Source organism: Heliangelus exortis, chromosome 5, assembly GCF_036169615.1.
Source record: "Heliangelus exortis chromosome 5, bHelExo1.hap1, whole genome shotgun sequence".
Lineage (NCBI taxonomy): Eukaryota > Metazoa > Chordata > Aves > Apodiformes > Trochilidae > Heliangelus > Heliangelus exortis.
The window spans coordinates 15,412,388-15,425,561 of NC_092426.1; the positions used below are offsets into that span (position 1 = coordinate 15,412,388).

Here is a 13,174-nt window from a genome sequence, read left to right on the forward strand (position 1 = left end):
CTGTTCTGAACTGGTTATCTTTCACACAAAGGACATTACATTCACCATCCTGATAACTCCCATAAATCAAAGTGCTCTCTCATTTCTATCTGCCAATCAAAAAACTTTAAAATATATAAAACACTAGACCCAGCAGAGACTCCTGTAAGATTCCCACTTGGCATACCCTTCCAGCTGACAACAGCCACTGGCAATTACTCCTGGAATGTTTTTCTCACTGAAGTGGGGGCCATATGTCCCAGATTGACACAGCAACAAAAGCCTGACTAAGGAGAGGAAAACCCTGCCAGGAGACCCACTGAGCTGCCATAAAGGGAAGTTATGTTTGTTCAGTGTTATTTGTTCTCTGCAGGTCTCCACTGGTCATTAATTATCATCATGTCATCTATTTAGAAAGATGGTTTTGATAATCAATTCCACCACTGCTAGAAAACGAAGCTAAGTCGACAAGTCTATAATTTGCTAGATCATATAATTTCCTAGCACAGTAGTCTTTGATTCAAAACACACTGCTGCCATCTCAAAAGGGATCCATTCATGGATTTAACACAAACAACCTTCCTGCTAAGGACCTTCATCTGTGCATCAGACTGTCAACAAGCATCCTATACTGAACTCTGTGATACACCCTGGTACCATGGTGAAAATTAATCCCAGTATGGAAAACCACAGACTAACAAGCCAGACATATACAGAATTTGAGAGAAAATTATATAAATACAACACAGTTGTTAAAAAAAATCTTGTGATTAACTAATTCAAAACAAGAGAAGATGGATGTTCTGTAAGTCAAAGAGATATTGCTATATTTTTAGCCAGAAATATTTTAGAACCACCTCAAAACACCATTACCACAGTTTTATTTCAACTAAACTTATACTATGTTCTATTTGGAGGTAGACTCGATCTTCACACTCATTATAAGCCAGGTATTCATCTGCAGCCAATTTGTGTCTTATTAGGAGAGCCATGCCAAAAAGACTGGTCGGAAGATAACCCAGCAGATTCAAATCCCATATCCAGATTTTTTAGGCCTATCTGTATTATTTTTGTTACATATCATCATATTTTAGTTACATACCACCAGCATGCCACTAAAAATCAGACAACCTCAGAATTCAAACCCAAATCCAGAGTTAGCAAAGAAACATCTTTTATTTAAGAAAGTCCAACCAAACACTTGGTTAAAAACACATCTCAGGAGATTTGAATTCCAGATCCAGGTCAGTTTAGGCCCATCTCTTCAACTGCATTTACGTATCATTCATGGATTCACAGCACTTGAAGTTAAGTGTACTGGAAGGGTTCAAGGGCCTGCTTACCATGTTGACCATGTTGTAGCAAGGGAACTAGATCCAGCAGTGTCACCAGTGTCACGTAAAGTCCTTGATAGTCCAAAGATGGGTAGTCTGATAACTGAGCATCACGACTTTGCTGGCCACGTTCAGATGGAGCATCTCGCAGGACGCTGTAAAGGAGGGAGCGAGTAACAGTAGGGTTGATGGAACTGACCTGTGGTCTTAGAGATGGGGTGAGTGGGAATGGCACAGGAAAAAGACACATGGTCATGGGCACTGTCAAATTGGAGGCATCTTGATTCTCCTTCTTCCCTGTGCGGGACAAAATGCTGTTGGGGGGACAAAGAAAAAAAAGAGACAACAAAGACACAAAGAACAGCACATTACATTGAAATGACACTATAAAACAAATAATAAAACACCAGATACATCCCACATAAGATGCAATTGCTACCAAAGCTAGTGTGTCTAACCAATCTAGCAACTATTCACTTTCACGCTTCAAGATAAGAGAATTCAAAATTGACATTAGAAAAATTTCATTGCATCTCATGTGTTATCTGGTTCATAAGGAGCAAAAATATAAAAATGCATGTTTCAGTGCCCTACCCATGTTTCACAGTTAAGAAAAAATTCTGAGAATTACAAGTGTTTGCTATGGAAAAATAGCTGTGTCAAAATAGGCTGGTATTTTACTCTGAGATTTTAAAAGATTTATTCCCCCCCCCCCCCCATAATCTTTTGAACAAACTGACTGAAAACATGCAAAATATAGGTGTGGCACTTGCAGAAACATGTTTTAGCAAAGAATAAACATGTGTGTTTGTTAAGATAGTCTTAAAAATCACATGTTTATTGCATTAAAATAATGTCTGTATGTATATTATGATACTGTTTCATGATCACTCAGTCAGTATCATTTGAGATAATGAAGTTTAAACAGGCACATGGATTTAGAAATAATATAGTATTTCTAAAATGTTAACTAAACTACATTTGGAAAAGTTATAAAATAATATATAGTAGATGGTCTTTAGCATATGTTTGTGAGCTAATGATAATGGTTGTTTATGTGTGCTTTTAATTTTGCCCATGTTTAGGGAGGAAACATTTTACTTTATGAATACAAACACTCCTTGGGTAAATAGTTACCTTCAAAAATCTAAGGGCTAAGCAAGCAAGACCAATTATGTAACTGCAGATCAGACAGTATTTTACCATACATTCCTGCTGTTACTTACGTTATTATTCAACAAAACTCACTATAAACTAAAGGAGACATAATTTCAAAAAATAAAAAGGATTTAGTGGGAATCAATATAGAGGCTATACGTCAACCAGCTTGGTATGTTGTTTTAAGAATTTTGTAAACATGTTAATTTAATTTAAAAAAAACAAAACAAGCAAAAAAACCCACTATTTTTAATAGAAATAAATTGTCACTTAAGCAGCGCTATATTTTAGTTATCAGGCAACTATAAGGGTAGTTCATAATCTTTGTATGTGCCTATGAAATACAATACACCTTTTAAATATATTAAATGACATAAAATGCCCCTTTTTTTTTTAAAGCACATTTTGCAGCTCTCAGTATTTGTGATTTCCAAGAGCAGTTGCTATTAGTTTAACTCTTTTCCCAAAGTCCGTGTTGAAAGTTATAAAAGAGAAGCGGCATTAAAATTTCCACTGACTAATGAAGACCAGAGTTATGTCAAGAGGGAGCAGTTCTAGAAACCTCTGTCCTCTTCAGGAGTACAGAAATCCCTGCTGTATAATCACCTTAGCACAGACATCTTACCTCAGCAGCCAAATGAACAATGTACACAAGTAAGTTAAGCTCTTGCTAAGGTGCTTATAACAGAAGGGCCCATTCATTTGCCAGATATACATAAAATACTTTTACAAGTACAATTCTGTGCCAAGTGGCTAATATCACATCACACTTGAAGTCAGAGATGAAGACATAGTCTATTTTAAGAATCTACACACTTTTGGTTTTTGCTTTTTTTATCGTGCCTTACATATTTGACAGATTATTTTGGTTTCTGTTACCCAATGTCCAGTGTAAGAACCATGGTACCATAACAGTGTTTACAAAATTGTACCAGGAAATCACCTAAGATTTAATATGACTTTTAAAGCAAATTATCAGAGTGCTGATTCCTTTTAATTTGTTTGATTTGTTCATTTGCCATACTATGCAGCTCATGTTTAGAGATATGAATGTACTAAATTATATTCCTTCCCTGTCCACCAGTGGCTTATGCTCATCCCTTCACTTCCCAACACAATTTCAAGCACACTTATTCCCAGAAAGGATAGCATTGTATTGATTAATCCTTGCCTCGCCAAGTGCGAGGCAGTAATCAAGAGCTTATGCTACAGGTTTCCCTTCCTTTCAGCACAGAGCAATAGCACATCTATGGATTAGAGGCCAAAGTATCTTGTATCTTGATCAGGGAATTCTGTTCACTTCAGGAACAGCAATGAGGCTGTATCTAAATTCCAGCTGCAATCATGCCCAATTTAGAAAAAGAAAACTTTCAGAGTGTTTTTGCTTGACTCATGTTTTTGCTTGACTCGTGTCAAAGCAATAAACACAAGAATCGAAACTGAAAATCTAGGAAATCCCCTAAGAGCAAGACACAATGACTACAGTTTGCTTCTGTTTCTGTTCAAACTAGGTACTGAGATCTTGGACTGTCTGCAGATCATACTGAACTTGCCCTGTGACAAGTAACAAAGCTACTAGGTCTTGTTTAAAGATTTGTACATCTTCACTGCCAATCTATTCAAATGTTACTGCCTTCCAGGAAAAGTTTCCTGAAATGCCTACAGGGGAACTGCACCTCACCAAGGTATCAAAACAAGCTTGACCCTTAATTAGCCACTGGGCATCTATAACTCTTCCTTAGGTAAAATATTTTACTTAGAAATCCATATGAATAATTTTCTCCAAGAAAATGTGAAAGAATTAGCTGTTCTGAAAAATTTTTATTATGTCTTAGATCATTCCTCAAATGAGGGAGAAAATACTGAAAATGAGCAGGGCATGAAACAAATTCATGCTGTAATGTAAAGAAATGCTTTTGCCCAAAGAGAAAATTAAGGAAGAACTAAAAGAATCAATGTACTATGCATTGCTTATGGTGATTTTATGTGATGTTTGTTCATAGAAATAAAGAATTTAATTTTTTCAGCCATTCCATATCTATTCCCCCCACCATTGAGCTTGTGATTTATTGAGGCAATGTACAGAGCAAAGGAGCAAATTAATCTTTTGCTATCCAACTATAGACAGCAGAAGGACACCAAATATGAATGTGATCTGAAACAGTGGGCACATCCCACTGTAAAGAACACAGTCACCCTGTCCATAAAATGGACAGGTAAAAAGGACAATAAACTGTAAAAGCTCCATGTGTAAAATTCAATCATCATACGCAGCTTCTCTGAGTAATCACTACTCCATTATTCCTTCATCAAGAAATTTTTATCCTAACAAGTTCTGCTGCAAAGATACAGATCAAATAGGGAAATATTTTTGAAGTTATTCTATGACAATAAATGGTCACAAGAAAACTCTTCCGAAGACCAGATCCAAATCCCCAGATATCATTGGGTATTTTTGCTGCTGTTTGATCTGTATTGTCTTAGCAGCCCAAATTCATTGGATATGCTCTGTCTCAAGGTAGAAAGATTATTCTCCACCATGTATTTCTATCATTGATATTAAACCTTGCACAATGGAGTTTCAGTGCAGGTGGCAGAAAGAAGACTTAGCATGCAAATTATTCAAAGAAATTTCTGAACATGCTCTTCAGAAAAGTTCTTAACCAATCTGATTAGTTTTAAGGGTAAATCTTGCAGAGATCTGCACACAGTGGGAGGGAGTTTCCTTCTTTCCATCTGCCACACTAAATACAGTGTTTTGTTTTGCTTTTTTATCCAGCTTCCTTCTCAGTAACAGCAAGTGTGTAAATGTATGCTGGTTTAACCATAGCACTCAGGCTTTGACCCACTGTTCAAATTCCCCAGTTACAGAGATTTAGAATGTGGATTTGACCTTGCTGCAAATCAGAACTCAGTCCACTTAAATTTATGTCCAAGTTCTGGCTTCAATTTCTGGTGCCCTTTTACTTCTGAGGCTGATGAAATCACAGATTATGAAGGACAAAGCCATTTGTGCAGACCTGTATAACAGGTCAGGTTCAGCATTATTCACAAGAGGATTTTGGTTCAGTCCCATTCTGAGCATGAAGCAAAGAAACCAATTTGCCCAATTTTTTAATTGCTGCCCTGATTTCTTATCTGCTTTCGTAGATGGCAAGTATAAAGCTTTTTCTGTAAGCCCAGAAACACCACTGCTCATAGAGTGTGAAGAACTTGTGACACGGGACATGTCAGCTGTACTGCTTAGATAGATGAAGATAAGAGTGCTGTAAAAAAAAACTTTAAGCAGCAGATTCTAAAGCCATATTGTCCCAAAGGACTTTATCCCAAAAGAAATGGATCTTATTACAACACTTCATAGTTACAGGTAAGAGAGAAAATGTTCAAAATCAAGTCCACCTTTCTTGCTTTAACAGCTTAAAGGCCCACAACATTTAAGTGGAGGCTGTTTTGCCATACTTTACCTTACTTAATGTGAGTTAAATGTGTGTGTTGTGCAAATAATCCAACAAAACAGCCTGATGTGGGAACATTTCACAGCTATCTTCAGTGACTCTTTGAACATTTTTCTCCCATTTGGCATTAAGAGATAAAATTTATTGATTTTTTTTAAAAAAAAAAAAAAGCCCTACTGGTTGCTTAAGTTCAACACTCTTAAGTGATGAGGGAACAAATTTCACAGTGGTTAAACAACTCTCTCAAAATTTTCAAACAGAAGGTTTGTAAGTTTGCAGTGACCAGGTGTTCCATTGATAATATTTTATAAACAAGGTCAAGAATTTTGATACATCCCATGCCATTTAAACATATGTTGGAATGAGCTACTGTCATTCTTCAAGCTTAAACTCCTCTCTTCATTTCATACATCACAGGGTTATGGATACAAATATACAGGTTAATTGTGTTTTGTTAATGTTTGCTCAATAAACAAGGCAAAAAGCTGTATTTGCAAACTTGTTCTGACAGGAAGGTATATTTATACCTTTCCAGGTATAAATCAGGAAGCTAAGCATAAATATACAGCTTTAACTGCATTTTCCTGGATGTGAAAACTAGTGCCAGCCAAAACCTAGGCAGACAAAATCACTTCTTCACTGGTGATTCTTTGCTCTTCAGCCATTTTAAAAATAATTATTATCAAAAAGAGAGGCAGCATTTCCTATTAAACTTTTCTAAAATCATAGTATTTAATACTATACATTACTAAATATTGAACTTAATCAAAATCCCAGGTCAGCACTATCCTGCTCTGCTGATTCCATGTAAATCCAGATCTGTACACAAACCCTGTGTCTGCTCATATTGTTATAAGGGACTGAACCAGAAACCAAACCTGGCATCCAGCTGAACTATGGCACAATAAGAACCTAATTCTGCTTGCCTGGCTCATTGCTGTAGGATCCTGAGGCACCAGGACTGTCAAGGAGGTCATGAGTAAACACAGGTAAAATTCTGCAGGTCACAGACTCCTTTCTTCACAAGTTCAGCACGTTTGTGCATTCAGCTAAGTCTTAGGGCCAAGCAAATGTGTAATCAACCAAGTTTATTTTAGAATCAGCCACTCAATAAGCAGCTCAACTGGGCAAATTGGGCAACAGCCACTGAAGAGATTAATTCATAGCACTCCTTTCTTAAATTATGCTCTGACTCTTTTTGACTGACCATTGACCCATCAAATATTGCAACCAATTCAAAGTCAATCAATACCCCATATTATTCTTTAGCTCTTTTTTCTTCAAGAGCATTAGTTAAAACTTACCTCAGTAATGTCTGAGAAAAGTATTTCAGAGTATTTGCAATGTCAGTTCCAGAGGGCACGGGGTAAATGTTGTGGAGAACCCGGTTGTGGTATTCTTGCAGGTAACGAATTTTGGAAGCAACTACATAAAAGACAAAATACAGACACAAAAACTTCTATTTAGTTTTTCTGCAGACTGGCAGAATTACATCTCCTAGCATTTCTGATTTTTTTTTTTTTAATTTTTAACAGCTAAACTATAAAAACGTTCCTTCTATTTTGAGTGAATAAATTGAGCACTCCAGTGCAAGAGTGCCAAGGGGGAGGCATGAAAATGAATGGCTGCATCTGTATTACACAAGCTTAGTGCTAGCAAATTTAAAAAGAAAAAAAGAAAAAAAAAAAGAAAAGAAAAGCAAAAAGAAAAAATAAACAACCTGCACTTCTATGTCTTCAAGGATCTCAAGATTAATTTATAATGAATGAGTCATTGGATCAAAGGAGGTTCATGTTAGAAGGATAAACAATTCTATAGCCAAAGGAGAGATACAACCTAAGACAGGGAAAGCTTATGCGATTTACTTTAGGCCATACATTTACTATATGAAAACAGGTAAAGACATTTCAATGTGCACAAGGAGCTCTACACCAAAACTCATCTAGAAATAACTTTGGGTTTATCTTCTAAAAGAGATCCTGATTCAGTATTGGAAAAAAGCAATTATCCAACATAGCTGCAATGCCTTAAATTGCCTGTATGGCACAAGACAGTCTCATGCAGAGACCCCTGAGCACACCTCAGCTGTTTTTTATTCTGTTCAAACTAACCAAATCTGCAAGTGCGTTGGCTGCAGCAGAAGGCTGCACCAATTCAACTGTGCTTCCAACCAGACTGCTCACCAGTTGTTCACAGCATTCAGACCCAGCCTCACTGAAAGCAGAGCTGGCTGAGAACTCTTAATCATGCTAAAAGAGCACCGGGAGTGTGTAACAGGCAGTTAAAAGGGGAGATGCTTCTGAATGACTTCAGCTCTTGAGCCTATGGATTATGACAGTCTTTCACTACACCAAGATGATATACCTCATTCCCCTATGGGGCTCCTTGAGTATAGAAGATAAATTGTGCTTCCTAAATGAGCAATTAGTCAACACTTTTTTTTTTATTCTCACCGTCGAATGGCATTTATTAGATGAATACCATAAAGTCCTCCACTGAACAGAGGGACACTAACATCCTGAGAGACATCCCTATGCCTCTGGCTGCTGCTGCATCTGAACAGTTCATGAACATCCTGATTTTTTCCTGTATCACTGACAAGTTGAATGAGAAGGGGTGACATTTTATCTACGCTACAGAAAAAGACTGAAGGAGAGATGCCCAGAGCAAACTGTCTGCAACCACTGTTGAAGGCTCACCTTGAGGTACTGAGAACCATGTTGCCAGCATAGATAGCAGTGTGTACAAGACTTTCATGTCAGTAAACAAATAAAAAAGCATCTGTGAGCACCCAGTCACACTCACAAATCACAAATGCAGTTTGATAATTTGGTCAGTTATCCATACAATGAGGGACACTCAAATAATCATTAAATGAAGAACATAATTTGCTTGAATTGCACAAGAAACCCAGTCTTTGGCACTTAACTGCCCTAATCATGCTCATCCTTTCTCCATTTCCTGCTATACTGACTGCATCCTCCCAATTTCTGCAGCAAGTGAAGCTTTCACAGACAAAAGTCTCCCTTGCAATATTATGCTGCTTCATCACAGGGAGAAAACCCACCATGGCAATGAACAGGGCAGGGGTCTAAGGGAAAACAGCAAGCAAAAATGCAATTAGGGACACTATCATAATGCATTTGCAAAAGCAAAATATTAAGGATGAATAGGTACTTCAATTCTATTTCCTCACTTTTAAGTGGTTTATTTCACAAATTTATTTTAAGGTCGTGTTAAAGGATAATAATAATCAATCCCTCCCTAAACAACTGAAAACAGAAGTCTTGCCATGTGGATTCAGATTGCCTCAGTGTAGATAGGAGCAAGATCAGAGCCTTCAGGCCACCACACAGGTTTGTGGCACATGAACTGTGCTTTTCAGGAGGTTATTCCTGTCCCTACAAGACCAGACAGAACTAGCTTCCTACACACCCCCAAAACCACTGGGATAGTAATATTTGGTTGTAATGCATTGCACTCCAGATTACAGAAGACTCCTATAAAAACTAACCTAGACTAGTACTTCATAAATATGCTTTGTGATGCTACTTTCTCTTACCAGGAGGAGAGAGAAAAAAAAAAAAAAAAAAAAAAAAAAAGAAAAAAAAAAGCCTATTTGCAAAGAAAAGAGACCAAATTTCACAGTACCCAACAAAGAACAATTCACAGCAAGATTCACAGTTTACTGTAGCTGCCATAGCTGGCTGTCAGATATACATAAGTGAATTGGCTTAACAAAAATCCAATGATGATATCAGAATTCAAATCTAGATGTATTTCCAAGAACTGTCTGCCTCTCTACAATTACTTACTTTCAGTAATGGGTATAAGATATCTACTATCATTTTTGTTCAAGTAAAGAAGGAAATTACTTATTTTCATTGATCAGTATAGTCACACGATTCTATCAGGAAAACAACAAAAACAGAAAACTTATTTATAAGGCCTAAATATTAACAGTAGCTCTAGGCTACAGGTTTTAATTTCACCTCTCAATTCAGTTTCCCAAAACACTGACAATTTCAGCATAGCTTCCTAGAACACTAAGAACCTTCTGAAGGAAAGCCCCAGAGCAAAACTTTGTCACCTTTCAAGATACAGAAGTGTATGAATGATCCAAGTTTCTGAGCACTCACCGATACACTTAAAAAATTTATGTCACTCTGGAATTACTCATCCTTTGTCATAAGGTGATCACATAAAGCAAATTTAAAAAAAAACAAAAACCAAAAAAAACCTCAAAAAGTTACTCCACCAGTGCTTTGCTGGTTATCTCTCTAGAATCTACACAGATCTAACTTAACTACCTAGCCCCCCTGTAAGAATTGACTGAATCAAGAGTGAAACCATTAGCAGTCTTTAAAGATGGCCTCAGTTGCTCCACTATCCTAGAGAACAGATTGGGCATCAGCCATTCCCAGGACACTACTTACCACAACTAAAGACCAGTTACTGCTATTTAAAGTGAAAAAGAACTCATTTTCTTTGAATGCAATTGAACACCTCAGGCATGCTTTAATAAGTCAAATGACAAAAGCCACTGTCAATACTTCTGATATGATAGAGGAGATGCATGTGGTCCCAAAAAAAAGAAGGCTCCTTGAGACAGTTTCCCAGTTTTCCACCATTTTACCTGTTTTTTTATACAACCTGCCAAAGAGCTGTAGTGTAACCAGAGATTCCTGTTTAGACCAGTGCCTTTTTGCTCTTCTGTTCTGATCAGTCTGTTTCCTCATTTGTTGCTGATGATCTTGATAAACTGAGATTCATTATGATTTGTGACTCCTTGTCAATACATTCTGGTTCTTGCCTGTCAGTCAATGAGGGCAGAAGCAACTGCAACAACAGCTGGATTTTGAAGGTTTGCCTGATAGCGATGTATGCACATCAATATAATCCTTGCTGTAGTCCATCATCATTTGTCAAAAATTGCAGGTTAGGCAATCTTGAAGTAGAGACAAAGACATTTGGTAATGCAGTAAAAACTAGTCAGGGAAGCAGCCTTGGTAAACAAAATACATTCAGGAGGTTAGAATGCACAAGATATGTTCATCAATAGAATACTCTACCTGGAGCATCACGAAAAAAAACATCAGGAGGTGGAAAGATCTGAAATCTGGGGCCCAAGCAAATCTTAAAATAGACAGCAATAGGGACCTGGCAAGGGCAAGACAAAGTGTCTTGAACATTACAAAGGGATGAAAATTAAAAACAGTTAAGGAGAAAATAGGAAGAGAAGCTCTAACAGAGCAGACCAAAAGCATTAGGAATGGAGGAACAGAGAAGGTAGTATAGAAAAGAAAATGCCAAAGGCAGTGCTGGGATAAAAGGCAGCAGAAATTCTACTACATATCAGTGTGAAAGGAGCATAACTAATGTATAAGTATCACAAGAAAGAAGAAACAGAACTCAAGTGGGGGGGTGGGGAAGGCAGAAAGAACAAGAGCTGTACAGATCTGAACATTGCACACTTCAGGGTTGCTGCACAGTCAGAACATCGTGTCTCTTTATGAGGGCAGAAGCACATCCCTACAGCAATAAATTAGCATCCACACAATAATTTAATAGCAACATCATCCATCATTGTAAATAAGCAATAAAGCCTAAGGGAAAAACATGCAGGTGTTCTTTTCCTTAAATCAGTTCAGAACAGGCATATATAAATACAAGGATTTTTCCCAGTGACCTGGAGGAAGGAGACAGCAAGTCTCAGCATATGAAGTGTCAGATCATATCATGTCATCATGACAAACATCAATCCAAACTACTGGTCACAGACTGCCTGGCTCACACCCATAACACTGTATCAGGAGAAAACAGCTTTGATATGGGCAACATCAACCCCCGTGGTATTTTTCTGTAAGCCTTCCACCAGGGCTCTTGCAGGCACACCAATTGTTATCAGCAGTAACAACAGTGGACAGATAACACTAGCAAGGCCCAAATGGTAATGTCCCAGACACTCTGTCATGGGATCTTGCTCCGAAAAGATGTAGCCAACATGGTGGTTAGAACATCCGTGGTGCCCCTTGGGCAGGGGGATGTCAGCACCTGGGATGTCCTGCTGGGAGACTGCGGGCTGTGGCAGGCAGCGTGGAGGCAAGGCAGCAATATCCGGTCTGTTTTCACCCAGAGGGTGAACAGCACGGGCAACAATGACAGCACACCTCCCTTCTCACCCTGTCTCACAGCTAGATGGCAACCCATGGGTCACCTCCGGTCTCTATAGTCGTATCTCCAATCTCAGGTGGGTACAACCTCTGGGACACGGCACAGGACTAAAAGACGAGTCAGGCTGGACCCTTCCCACCGTAGGGCCAAGGTATCAGCCTTAACTCATCCCGATCCCTAATTCCCAGGCGCTGCCTTTTGCAAAACACACCGGCTGAAGGAAGGGCCACCCCGCCAGCCAGGCACGGGGCGGGAGGAGAGATGCTGCGCGGGCCGCCGCCACCAAGCACTCAGCAGCAGCTGAGACAGAAAGAGCCAGAACGAAGGCAGCTCCCCCTCCCCTGCCACCAGCTGCTATGCGGTCGCCACATAACGCGGGAGGAGACCGGGCGGCGCTACCCCGCCGAGGTGACCGACAGCCGTCGGCAAGGCAGCGGCATCGGCGGGAAGGTGCCGCCGGCCGCCCCCCGCTCCCCTCGGACTGGCCCCAGCCCGCACCGCCCGGTCCCACCACTCACACTGCTCCGCCTTGGTGGACATGCTGCCGCCCCGCTCTGCCCCTCAGCCGCCGGGGAGCGCCTGCCCCCGGCCACGGTGAAGGCGGCGGCGACCGCTTCGGCTCAGCACCGGTGCCGCTGCCGCAGGGCTGCGGGTCGGGAGCGGCGGGCGGGCGGAGCGGGGCGGGGACGGACTCTTAAAGGCAAAGCGCAACTGGCTGCGGGGGTGGGGGAGGCTGCGGAGAGGGGGCAGACTCGCAACGGTGGCCGCGCAAGGGCTGGGTCTGGGTCTGGGTCTGGGTCTGGGTCTGGGTCTGGGTCTGGGTCTGGGTCTGGGTCTGGGTCTGGGTCTGGGTCTGGGTCTGGGTCTGGGTCTGGGTCTGGGACAGGTCCGCCTGCACGGCCGCCCCGGAGCAGCCCTGAAGCACCCTCCGGAGCACGGATCTTGGCGCAGCACTGGGAGCTGCCGGGTCGGCAGATATTGACAAGCCCCTCCCTGGGCCCCGTCTGGGCCCCCTGGATTTCGAGTGTGTTTGGGGCTGCCGAGGGGCGCACACCCGGCCCGCAGCCCTGCCAC

General features: G+C 40.4%; 1 protein-coding gene across 8 annotated transcripts in view; it reads right to left on the bottom strand.

Moving 5' to 3' along the window:
* Positions 1-12,759, bottom strand: part of UNC79 (unc-79 homolog, NALCN channel complex subunit) — a 100,136-nt gene extending 87,377 nt beyond the window's left edge. For 7 of the 8 annotated variants that reach the window (XM_071745726.1, XM_071745722.1, XM_071745720.1 and 4 more), the window contains exons 1-3: positions 12,619-12,759; positions 7,231-7,351; positions 1,323-1,627 (exon numbers count right to left, since the gene is read on the bottom strand). In XM_071745726.1, the coding sequence (XP_071601827.1) occupies positions 1,323-1,627; positions 7,231-7,351; positions 12,619-12,640 (448 nt within the window). In that variant the 5' untranslated portion in view covers positions 12,641-12,759. The remainder of the gene's footprint in view (positions 1-1,322; positions 1,628-7,230; positions 7,352-12,618) is intronic. The other variant, XM_071745725.1, reaches the window with a different exon arrangement.
* Between the last annotated feature and the right edge of the window lie 415 nt (positions 12,760-13,174).